This window comes from Hipposideros armiger, unplaced genomic scaffold (genome assembly GCF_001890085.2).
Source record: "Hipposideros armiger isolate ML-2016 unplaced genomic scaffold, ASM189008v1 scaffold_469, whole genome shotgun sequence".
In the NCBI taxonomy this organism is placed as follows: Eukaryota; Metazoa; Chordata; class Mammalia; order Chiroptera; family Hipposideridae; genus Hipposideros; species Hipposideros armiger.
The window spans coordinates 46,022-58,852 of NW_017731819.1; the positions used below are offsets into that span (position 1 = coordinate 46,022).

At 52.4% G+C, this 12,831-nt stretch overlaps 1 protein-coding gene across 1 annotated transcript in view; it reads right to left on the minus strand.

The window, feature by feature from the left end:
* ACOT11 (acyl-CoA thioesterase 11) overlaps positions 1–11,869 on the minus strand; it is a 42,468-nt gene extending 30,599 nt beyond the window's left edge. The window contains exon 1 of the mRNA XM_019666437.1: positions 11,689–11,869. Within this exon, the coding sequence (XP_019521982.1) occupies positions 11,689–11,721 (33 nt within the window). The 5' untranslated portion in view covers positions 11,722–11,869. The remainder of the gene's footprint in view (positions 1–11,688) is intronic.
* Positions 11,870–12,831: the final 962 nt, after the last annotated feature.

Sequence of the window (12,831 nt, forward strand, 5' to 3'; positions counted from 1 at the left end):
CCCCCAGAGAAGTAAGGGAAGCAGGAAAGGGGCCCCTCTCACCCTCCCAGGCTGCACACATTCCTCAGGCCTGAGCTGCTCCTCTCAGCCCTGCAGGATTCTGGCCACAGCTGGGACTTCCTGCCCCAGGAAGCTGGCAGCACACAGTGTGGCCCCTTGCAGGCCCAGCCACTCCCACAGCCCTTGCAGGCCCCTCCTGCTGAGGGATGGTGCCCTCCCACAACCGGCACCCTACCCCATGCTCCTCAGGCAGCACCTCAGGGATGACATTCCCTGCACTCAAGGCACCAGACATCCCCAGTTCTCCTGCTGCCCGGGTCTACAATCCTCCTGTCTTCTTACCCAGCTTTCCCTCGAACAACACACCAACTTCTCCCCGCAATGTGTTCAAGAAACCATCTAAGCAGAGCTGGACTGTGACATCCATGAACACATTCCGTTACCCGTGTGAGAGGTGGACCAGGCCTCAGAATGAGGCCTAGCAAGGAGACACCCACCCTGCAGGAGCTGCTTCTAAGGTCCAGGGTCCCCAGGTCTAAAGGTGAGACCCAGGGCTGGCCAGGCCCATTTCTGGCTGGGGCTGCTGAACTGAGTTGAATAGGTGCATCGCTGGCTCTCATCTGGGCACTTACTGTACTCCAGCCTCAGCCTCAAGCTCTCTGGCTGTAAGGTACCTGTCCTAGTCCCACCCCACCCTCATGTGCCCTACACTGTCTCGGAGGAATCTGAGCCCACGAGAAAGTTTTGTTGAAGAAATGATGAGCAGAGTACAGAGCAAGAAGGTAAAACACAGGAAGGCCCAGGGGGCTGGCAGGAAGGCAGCAGCAAGGCCCGGCAGACAAAGCTGTGTTGGAATCTGAGCCCCTCCCATCTCCCTGGGTAACCTTATGCCATTTACTTAAGCCACCCTCAGCCTCACTTTCCACATCTATAAAATGGCAATAATAATATCATAGAGAGGATTCAATGAGATTCTATGTGCAAGGTGCTTAGAACAGGATCAGACCTTTCAAAAGTGCTTGAAAAATGTCAGCTCTCCACGTTGTTAAAAAGCAAGGCATGGTTGAAGGACACAAGAAAGCATTTGAGCCAGGAAGAGCCTGCACATGTCCTCAGGGATAAAAGACATCCACTGTGACTCCAGGCAGCCTTTGCAGAGCCCTCATCGCGGAGCTTCAGGATGAAGACCCACGTTTAGGTGGGAAGGAGAGCTGCAGGGAAGCTCCCAGCAACGGTGGGGGTCAAACGGGCCTTCCAGCCCTTCTGTGGTAATCACGGCCAGGTGACCGGGCGATCTGTCTAGCACCAGGGCTTCATTTCAGCCACGAATCATGACGTTGAACAGAATAGATTCAGGTGGCCATCTATGACTCCACAGAGGCCTCCCACAGACATCCACACATAGTTTAACCAGACTCAGGGACTGTTGGGCCCTAGAAAGGCTTAAGATGCCCATGAAGGAAATGACTTCTTGAATAGAGGTCAGCCATCGCTAGAAACCAGCTCAGGTTCGCTGGGAACAAGGCATTCCAGGCACAAGGGAAGAGATCACGGGAGCAAGAATAGACATTTTGCATGTTTTTCATTTGCACAGACCGAGAACATTATAAGCGCTCAGCAAACATGTGTTAAATTGAACCTGGGAGGTGTCTCCAGAGGACTACCACATTTGTCTGTTCTGTTCAACATTTGATCAAATGGCTTGACTGAAGACACAGGCAGTCATAGATGGCCACCTGAAACATTGTAACAAACATAAAACCAAGCAGATGAAAATAAACCAGATGCATGATATCCGGCTGCATTTACCTTTTCCTATTGCAGTCCCTTTGCTTTCAGTTATACGCATGCTGAGGTGGCTCTAGCTTAATGGTTCTTTGTGAAAAAAACAACCACATGATTTCATCTGTTAACAACGCAACAGTGACAACTCCTGCTGCAACCAAACGGGCACCCAGTGGCTACTGAAGGCTTCTGCTGTGGTGAGGGGTGGGCGTGTTTAGGGCAGGAAAGATTTAGTGGCAGGGAGGAGACAGCCTCCTGCTGGGGTACAGCATGCAACATGAGGCCCAGCCCTGTGAAGGGGAACAGGGAGTGGCACACCACACCGAGGCCCTAAGAGGGACAGTGAGGGGCTGGCTTACACATGTGGCCTCAGTGACAGGCCTCTGGCTGCAAATCTAAAGACCAGCTGGGTCAGAGGACCGGAAGGGTCCTAGTATGATATAAAATCAAGACCAGACAGGGGTGGGCAAGGTTAGAAAGAGGCCAATTCTGGCTGGGGATCAACACTGATCCTTTTTAAAACTCCTTCATTCCTTCTAGGTGCTGGGACGACAGCATTGAACAAAGACATAAACTCTTCTCTCATGGACAGTCAACAAATAAAGGAACAAGATCATTTTAGAGAGTGAAAAGTGCATATAAAAAAAACAAAACAGCAGATGTGATAAAGAGAGGAGGGGATGGACAGGGAGAGGCTAGTTTAGGCTGTGTAATCAGGGAAGCCTCATGGCCAAGATCTGAATGAATGACAAGAAGGGGTGGCTTGTCAAGGCTCTAGGGGCACAGGGTCCCAGGCAGGGAAACGGAGGATGCAAAGATCTTAAGGAGGGATGGGGACAAGCTAGGCTGCCAGCGGAACAGCAGGGTGGCCAGGGTGGCTGGAGTATTGCCAGGGAGGGGGCGCGGTAGGAAAGGCAATCAAGGAAACAGAGAGGGCCCTTGTCACCCAAGGCCTTGTAGAGCCCAACAGAGTTTGGATTTTATTCCAAGTGTGATGGGAGAACTGGAGGCTGCAAGTAGGGAGTGAGGAGACCTGACCTGCATTTTAAGATCACTCTGCTGGTGTGTGGGGGTGGATTTCAGGGTGAGAGAAGCAGCAGGGGGACTCCCTCAGTGGGGCCACTGCAGTACAAGGAGAGATAATGGAGCTTGGGCTGGGTTCGTAGCACTGGACACCAGCAAGGTGATGGCCGAGGGAGTGTTTGGGAAGCGGAGCCAGCATGATTTGCCGATGGGTTCCACTTGCGAGGGTGAGAGAAAAGGAGGTTGACTGCAAGAGGGACCCAGGCTTTAGACAAATGGCTAATGGATGGTGGTGCTGGTTACTGAGTTGGGGGAGACCAGAGGAGAAATACATAGGGGGTAAAATCAACAATTTTTGAGATCCTATTAAACACTTAGAGAGATCAAGGAGGCAACTGAAAGTTCAAATTGAGAGCTCATCGGAGAAGAGGCTGCACTTGGAGACATGAGAGTATATGGGCATTTAAGATCCACAGCACTCTCTGATCAAATATGGCTGCCAATTCTTTGCTACTCTATGACAGGTCAAGTCTAATCCCCTGCCCTTGAATCTGGGGCACCCATAGTGACATTTTAACTGGCACTTCTGAGACTAGATCATGAGAAGCCTGTTAGCTTCCACCCATGCCTCTTGGAACTCTTGCTCTGGTGGAGCCAGCTGTCAGGTGGGAAATCTGACCACCCTGAGACCATCATATGGAACAGGCTCCATGTGGGTGCTAGGAAAGACAGTCCCAGCTAGCCATGGCAACCAGCCAGATACCAGTGACGCCATCTTGGACTCCCTAGTCCAGCCCATCCACCAGCTGAATACCACCAAGTAATCTCCATCAACACCACATAGAGCAGAAGAGTCACCCCGCCAAGCCCTGCCTGAACTGCTGAGCCACAAAATCTCAAGATATGATAAAATGGTTCTTGGTTTAAGCCACTAAGTTTGGGGGTAGTCTGTCACACAGCCATAGTAACTAGGACAGGTATCATCTAAGGAGGTCAGGTGGGAGGAAGAGCCCGCAAAGGACTGAGAAGGAGCATTGCGGGAGGAGAGGAGCACCAGGAGAGCGTGGATCTCCAGACGGAGGGGCACCTGCTGAGAAGTCAAGGCAGGTGGGAGAGAAGGTTTAAGGGAGCGGAAGAAGGGCAGCGAGAGAAGAGTCCAGTAAGAGCGGATTAGGGAAAGCAGGAGATATGAAGAAGTGAGAGCAGGGGCCACAGAAAACTCTTTCAGAGACTTGGGAAAAAGGGGAGCAAAGCAACCAGAGATGAAATGGAAGGGGACATGGGGACAGGGGAGAGGGGTTGTTTGCTTAGAAGCTGGGAGGTATAGAGCTCATCTGTCTGCTAATGGGACAGAGCCAGTAGGAGAGGGTTCTCCCCTGAGCCAGAGAGCTGCTATGGCACAGGGCCTGCCCAAGCATTGCCTCACAGCTCAAAAACCCCTTTTTAGAAATTGATGACTGCAATTTATTATGCACTTACTGTATGCCAGATCTTGTATTTAGGGATCCTTTCATTCTCACCACTCTGAAACAGGAGTTCTCATTTTATGGTTTAGGAAAAGGAAACTCAAGGAACATGGGAAGACCCACCCAAGGACACATGGCCAGTAAAATGCAAATGGTAGATTGGACTTGGGGCCTGGTGGGGGTGCTGCTGGAGGGATGCCAGCCCTGGAGGGAGATCCAATCACCAGCCCATAGGACTTCTAAGACAGAGTCTGAAACTTTGCAGACCCTCTGTGGGTTGCCTTCAGCTCTCCTTCCTTCCAGGTGATATGGAGAAGAGAGCTGGAGGGGGCGTGGTCTCTGACCACCTGGGCTGTGGGGATCTCGGGACCCCCACTATCATCATCCCACCACAGCCTAACCACAGGGCTGAGCAGGCTCAGAAGTCCCTCCCAGCCTCCCGACTGCCTAGCTGAGAACCAGTTTGTACAGTGAGACACACCTTCTCTTACTCGGGCTGCCCAGAAGTTCTCCTTTTATCTTCAAAAGCAAGGTGGGGCAGGTAGAGATCAGGTAAACTCAGAGTCCCAGAGGCCCTCAGGGTAGGGGTGGAGGGGTGCCAGGAAGCAATGCTGCGCTTGCCCCCTTCCCCTTGCCCCAAAGTCATTTAATCCTCAGGCCCCTTCCTCTCCCCAGGCCCCCCTTTCCCATGTGCCCCACTACTCTTGAGGTGGGTAGGCACACCATTTAATCTTTTAAAACTCATCTTTTCTGTGTAAATGCCAACATAGAGCTAACCTGTTTAGTACAAAGCAGGCTCAAGTGACAGGGACCATTATTACCCCTGTGTTCCATGTTACAGATGAGGAAACTGAGGCTGGGAAAGACATCACCGCCACCCACTAGCCAAGAGCCAGCTGGAGTCTTCTGACTCTAGGCTATCCAACTGTCCCTTCCACAGCTCACAGGGGCAATATCCCCAGAGAAGGAGGAGAGGAGTGGGGTCTCTCTATACCCTCCCAAGGAATCAAAAGCAAGTTGAGACCCACCTGGTTCCGTTCAGCCCTGGAGTGTGCTGAAAACCTCAGGCTGCTTTAGAAAGGCCTAAGGGCTACTCCCCTTCTGACCTCTCACCAGTTTCCAGGCCTGGGAGCTGGGCCACACCTGGCTGACCACACCCCTGGTTCCAGAGGTGACAAATAGGTCAATGCCAAGGAGTGGAGAGATCTGGGGTTCGGCACTGCCACCCACAGTGAGCACTGCATCCTGAGTAATGGGTCACAGGGGAGGTGCTGCCAGCCAACCTGCTGACTCTGGGTTTTTGAACAACCAGACGAGGTAAAGCACGTACACGTGCTTCCTACCTGTAAAGTGAGTGCACACATGAGGAGGTATGAGACTCCTCGAGGACAGGGGCCAGGCCCCATGTCTCTGTAGAGTCCCAGCGCCTCACTACAGTTTTTTTTCCAGCTTTACTGAGATATAATTGACAAAAATTGTACATATTTAGGTTGCACAATGTGATCTTTTCATATATGTATACATTGTGAAATGATTACCACAATCAAGAGATGCTTAATATTTAATGTCTGATTTGCTAAGGTCAAATTATTGTTACTGAAGAAACCCCAGGCGGGATGTACATATTACATGGACAAGGGGGCCAGGGAAAGACTCCTCAAGGGCTCACTGCCTAATTCTCTCCCCATTCCTTGTGGAATGGGCTCTTTCCTACATCTCTGCATGGGTGCCTCCGCCTGGACCCTTCTTCCTAACCTGGAAAAGCTTTCAAGGCTAACCCATCACCTCCTCCGGGGAGCCTGCCCTGCCCCCTAGACCTCTGGGCTTCCCTCATAGCCTGGTCACACCGTGCTGTCATCATCAGTTTGTTCATCTCTCTATCTCCCCATCAGCTTGGGGGCACCTAAGGACAGTCCAGTCTGACTCATCCCTATGTCCCCAAAGCACCAGACTCTGGTCCTTTCCATTACTGCCCTAATGCCACCTCCTACTCCAAAGGAAGCTGCTCCTAGAGCATGGCAGAAGCACACAGGCCCACAGCCAGGGAGCTGGCAGAGGACCGAGTCGCCAGCACCATCTGTCCCTGGAGCCACAGGAGAGAGCAGGCATAAGGCAATAGTGTCCGTTCCTGGCTCAGCCAGGTCAGCCCAGGACAAGGAGAAGAGTCACAGCACCGGCGTGTCCCCCCTCACCCTCCCCCCACCCCCAGCTGCAGCTTGGGGTCAGACAAGACTTGGAATTATCTAACTAGCTCAAAGCACCTCAATGCCAGAGCCTTAGTTTTCTTATCTGTAAAGCCAGATGAATACCAGCAGCCTGGCGGAGCTATTGGGAAGTGTAAATATGCCTGACACTTAGCAGACACTCCTAACTTTTACCATCTCATCCAACCAACCGACGCTGTCATTGACCCATTGAGGAAACTGGAGTCCAGATGCGATGAAAAGAACCAAGATTCACCACGGCAAATTATGTGCCAAGTTCTACGTTCCTCCAAAATCTTTCGTCTCGCCAACACTATAGCAAGATCTGCAGGGACAGACCCGGTTCACAGGTGAAAAAACTGAGGCCTACAGGGGTGGAGTGAATGTGTCTCCAAGACAGGTCTCTGGACACTGACACTGTGGGGCAGGGCAGTGAGCTGCCATCCAGGGGTGCCAGGGATGCCAGCTTGGCCCTACCTGGACAAGGGATAGGTAAAGGGCAACAGGGCAGCCTCCATGGACCCTGGTGTGTGCGAGGTGGAGGGAGGCAGGTAGCCCTGGATCTGCATTGTCAGTGTGTGAAGGTGAGCAAAGGAGGCTGGAGGGGGTGGGTCTAAGTATGACAGACAGTAAAACCACGTTCTGGGTGCACAGAGGCTCCAGATGCCTCCCAAGTCAAGACAGAGGCTGGAAAAGGGTCCCTCGTAGATAGAGGCTCTGAGTCCCTTGGCAGCTGCACAAACCCAAGCAAATCATTTTATTTCTCCCTGTCTTATCCGTACTGAGGGGGAAGGCGTGGTGGTCCTAGGTCCACCTCCCTATTATGAGGGCTCAGAGTGGATGGGAAGGCAGATGGGACCTTCAAGGTACTGGCCATTCAGAGGAGAGGAACCATGATGATGTGCTTTCTTTCCTGGCTTCCTGAGCTCAGTGTGCAGGGACTGTGTACCTTGGTACCAAGCCTGGGGGACCAGAGAGTCCTCAAAGGGTGCATAGTCTGGTGGGCAAGACAATAGAGCCCACCGCATTCCAAACCCCAAACCCCGCCTACAGGGCCCACCCCCCCCAGACTGTAGCACATGGCAGCCATGTCTCAGCCCCTTTCAGCTCCTCTGTCCTCACACTCTACTCCAAGCCACACCGGCCTCCATTCAGCAGCTCAGATGCACCAAACTCCCCCAACCTTGAAGCCTGCAAATAAATGCTCTTCCCCCAGCTCCTCCCATGGCTGCCTCCTTCTCAGCTGCTAGGTTTCTGCTCAGAGAGCTCTCCTCTGACCTCTCTCATTATTCTCTAACAGTTCTCGTTCTCTGAGTTTAATCTCAGCAGAGCCACTTGCTAGCTGTGTGACCTTCGGCAAGTTACTTAACCTCTCTGTCTCCGTTTCATCTTTAATATAGGCACAATACCAGTATCTACTTCACAGAGTTGTTATAAGGAATAACTGACTGAGTTCATGCATGCTTAGCACATAGCTTGCACTTTAATCACATTCACTCCTATTATTACTATTCACAGCACTTAGCACAGATTTTCCTTGTGTATTTCTTTGACTATCTTTTCACTGTGTCTCCCTCATTAGCTGTCAGCTCCACACAACAGCCTGGGCTCATCACAGCATACTCAACACCTGACACATACTAACTAATCCATGTGGAGGGAACAGCTGAAGTAAGGACAACCCCCCAAGGAAACGCCATTAATTCTGGGAGCAGTCAGGATGGGGAATTGAAAGAGGAAATAATGGCTGAGCCAGGTTTTGAAGGATAAAGAAGAGTCCTCCAAGACAAAGAACACTTAAGGAAAGCTGCCCACAGCTGAGACTGAGGTTCGAATGTGGCTCCTAAATAGGCTGAAGCTAAGTGTCTGAGTCTTACTTCTTCTAGGAAGCCTTCTGGGACCACTTTGGCCCCTTCTAAGCTTTCATTGTCACTCATTCATTCAGTAGTTTTTGCACTCCTACTATATGATAGGCGTATCATTTTATGTCCACCTCCACACAGTGGAGTCCTCGAGGCAAATGGCCCCTGCCTTTCACTATCACGACCAACTTCAAGGTGATGCACAAATCCTTCACAAATGTCCAGACCCCAAAGATGTCAAGGCTGGTGGGGACCTCAGGGAAACCTAGAGAGAGGAAGCACCTAGCCCAATGTTACATGTGAGCAATGGGGTAAAGATCAAATTCTAATCCAGGGCAACCAAACATTGTGTCCTAAAACTCCCTACACTCTGAATTAGATCCCTTATGAGACTGGGCAGCTGGGGTGGGGAGGAGCACCTCCAGCTGTCCTCAGGTTCAAGGTGAAGCAGTGGGTCACCACAGCGGGCGGAGAGCAGCACGTAGGTCTATGGGTGCATGAGCATGTGCACAGACAGGCTGTTTCCGATCTTCTACAGCACTATCGGCAGCACAGGGCTTCTCAGGGGAGCTGGGATAAGCAGCCCCATCCTCATTTCCAGAGTAAATGAAGTACCTGGACCCCAGTGGGAGCTAACCTGGGCCGGGCTAGAATTCATGCTGAGCAGAGATACCCAACCTCCCAGCCTCCCACTAGTATGCCAGCGGTTTTCTGCCAGCCCAGGGGTGTGGGACTCAGTGCCCGGTATAGACTGACCTTTGGATGGGGGAAACAGAAGGGTCTCCACTGAGAGAGACAGGACAGCAGGACCTTTCCAGCACCCCTGGACACTCGGTGTTCCTCCAGCCCCCTGCCCCAGCTTAGCAACAGACTCACCATCTCGTTTACTCACTCACTCAATCACTCACTCACTCACTCACTTTCACATGCAGAGTGCCTGCTGGGTACCCAGTGGTAGGTAAGAGCCAGAACATTCTGACTCCACATACCCGCTGTCAGTAGAAGCACAGAATACTGACAAGGGCCCCCAACCCTGAGACACAGGGCTGTGGGCTTCCTGAGGCCTCCCTTCTGTTCCTGGTTTAACCTTAGTCCCCAGTGAACAGAGCTCAGTGGGGGTTTTCTGGTTTGCTTGCTGTTCATTAAAAATAGCCTTGGTAACAACCCAGAAAACAGTTCCCAACCCTCCTATTTTCCTGGGGAACTTAGGGAATTCAGGAGGGAACAAGGGGAGTCCAAGGAGACCTGCCATGCAGGCAACAGTCCAAAGGTGGTAATCCAGACCGGAGTGTTCTCAGCTGGCATGAGACAAATGGTGTCACCTTGTGGGCCCAACTCCCACACCCCACACCCACCTCCACTCCCAGACTCAGTGGGGAGGGGACAGGGTGGGAAGCAGAATACCAGCTGGGCTCCACGTCAGGACGTGTGAGTTGCAATCTCTGGGCTTTCATCTGGCTGAGCCTCAGGTTCCCTAAGAGCTCAAACTCTGGAGCCAGAATGCCTGAGTTCAAATCCCAGCTTTGTCACTTCATGCCAGTGTGATCCTGGGCAAGTCACTCAACCTCTCTGAGCCCCAGTTTCATTTAGGATATGGGGATGGTCACTCTACCTACCTCACGGAGAAATGAATGAGTTAACATATGCCTGGTCTGGTGCCTAGCATTGTCAACTCTATGTAAGGATTTGCACTATAAAAGGATATTGTTATCTCTGTGACAGTGATATGTCCCTCCCCCACTGACCTCTCCCCCATTACTGATGAGGTTCAATGGGAAAAGAGTCATGAAGGGTTAAAGATAACAGGGCACAAGAGGAGATACAGACAGCCCCACCCACCTGGAAGATGCTCTCTGCTCTATACTCCAGGAACAGGAGCAAGACACCCGGCTGCTCAGATGCCACCCTTGGCCTTGCTGCAAAGTTGCCTGTGCCCATGCATTCATTAAGCCTTCCCTGGGACTCTGATCATGACCAACACTGTGCTGGGCACACTAAGAACAGCCATGGGGAACTCACTGGCAGGTGGAAGAGATGGACATGTGTGCCCACCACACAATCCAGGGTGAGAAGGATCTAACACCAGAGGGAGGTTCGCTGTGCTGAGAGAAATCTGGGAAGGCTTTCCAGAGGAGGCAGCATCTGAGCAGGGAACTGAGGGCTCAGAATCACTTTTCCAGGGAGACAAGTTAGCTGTGGGCCATGGGAGGCTGGAGTCACTCTAGCAGAAAGCACAATATGCACAACAGCATGGAGGAGAGAACAAAGGCGGTGCACTGACAAGCAGTGCAGGATGACTGCCATACCGGAAGCACAGGGGTGGGCAAGGTGGAATGAGGAGGGAGACGTTGGCAGGGGCAGATTACCCAAATCCTTCTGTATCAAGTAAGGAATGTGAAAGTTATACTGAAGCAGCCATCTGAGAAGGTAGAGAATGATCACATTTACCTTTTAGAAGCATCCCTCCAGTGAATGGTAAATTAGAGGGGGCTAGAAGTGGGATGGGGACCCAGGGAGAAGGCACACTGGGTCTGAGCTCAGCGGCAGCCATACAGATGGAGGGAGGGGATAGATAGATTTCTTTATTTGCCCCTTTTAAAAAAGCTTTTCCCAAAAATATCCTCAGAGGACACCCACTCTATGCCCGGCAAAACCTCTGCCAGTTTGTCCTGAACCCTTCCTTCTCTGTTCACCAGATCAAAAGCCCACAGATTTGGGTCTGTCTCAGGCTTCAGCATCTAATCTCAACTCAAAAGTCCCTGTGAAGAGGTTCCAGGGAAAAGTTCTCTTCAAGGTCACCTTGCAGGACACATTTCCAACAGCCCTCACTTGTTCCTGCGCTTATTCTCCCAAAGAGGTTATGTCACCAAGTGCCCTCGGCTTCACCCTGTCACACTCACACGCAAACACACCCAAAACCTTATAGTCTATCAGCTCCGTGGCCTTTGAGCCCTGAACTCTGAGAGTTAAACACCACACAACCATGGAGCTCAGACGTCCTGGCAGAAACACACACATACCTCGGGGTGCGGTGCGGGCAGAAACATACACCCCCGGAATAGAATTCCAAACAAAAAAACGTGCAGAAGATCACTGCACTCCACACAGCCCGCCCTCGGGTTACTAATGGCCCCTGGGGCTTGTTTGGGGATTGTAGCTTATAATAAACCAGCCCAGGGGTCCTGCAATTTCTCCTTCCAAAAGAGAGTTAGAAAACGGCCCGTGGAAAATGAGAGAGGAGATGTAGAACTTCTGACTTAAAATGGAAACTTCAATTCTCTTTTGGGGTCCCCAGCCTCCTATCCCCTCCCCTTTACCTCCAACCCACCCCCAGCCCACCCTCCATACCCTTCGCAGGTGAATTCCGACATTCTGGATCATTGCGGCTGAGACCCTGCTAGCTGGTCGTCCAGTGGCAGCAACAGCCTCCGAGAGAGAGACGTGGGTCACCTGAGCAACAGCCAGGCTCCCGCTCCATATGAAGCCTGTCTGCCTCTCCTGCTCCTCCTACCAAGCTCCCGCCCCTCCTGAGTCCAGGTCCCAGCCTCCACTCAGACTGCCCTCTGCCCCCCTTCTCCTAGAGCCCCTGCACAGCGAGCTCCTGGGCCCGCCTGGTGGAGAGGAAGGAGAGAGGCTGCCAGCTGGGCTACAGCCAAGTCAGGGGGCCCTGTACCCGCCCACTGGGCACCTAGCCGGACACGCACTTAGCTTCCAGCCACAGCCAAACTTAGTCACCCCCACTTCCAGCCCCTGACATCCTCCCCACAGGGTCTCTTGGCTCTGGGGTTGCTCCCAGGGGCCAGGGAGGCTCCAGTTCCCCGGCCTCAGCCAGAAAGACTGGCAAAACGGGCACCAGGTTTCCATCCATCCACAAGAGGTCAGGCTGGAAGGTGGCAGGAGGCCAGGGAGCTGTCAGCAATGTCCCAGAGAGACACCAGACCCACCTGCTAGTACTCTTCACCCTTGGGAGTGCCACCCTCCAGGCTGCTGGCGTCCAGCAGCTGCTGGCCAGTGACAGGGCGCGCTCCTCGCCTCAAAATAGGCGGCATGACATTTCTAAAAGTGGCACTTGCTAAATCCTACCTCATTGGCTCCACAGGGCTCAGCCCCCTGGGCACTCACCCTAGCCCATGTGTAGCCACTACTGACTAAGAGACCCCCAGGATTTCCTCTTGTCCCTCTGACTTCTGCAAGAGGCTTAACACGGAGGCCTTGACACTCACATTGGACTGCTCGTGACAGGACAATAAGCTAAAGTGCTTGGTGGTTAAGAGATGAAGGGGAGTGGCAAACTAAGCAGAGGAGCTGGGATGGACAAGTAGATTGGGAGTAATAATGAGCTCCTTACAGTAACTCAGCACCTACTGTGTGCCAGGCCTCGTACTGGTCCTCGTTCCAACCCCACTGGGAGTCCCTTGGGGAGGGTAGGTGACATGCCCCAAGTGGCACAGCTATTGAGTGCAGAGCCATGCTGCAACAGAGGTCAGCCCA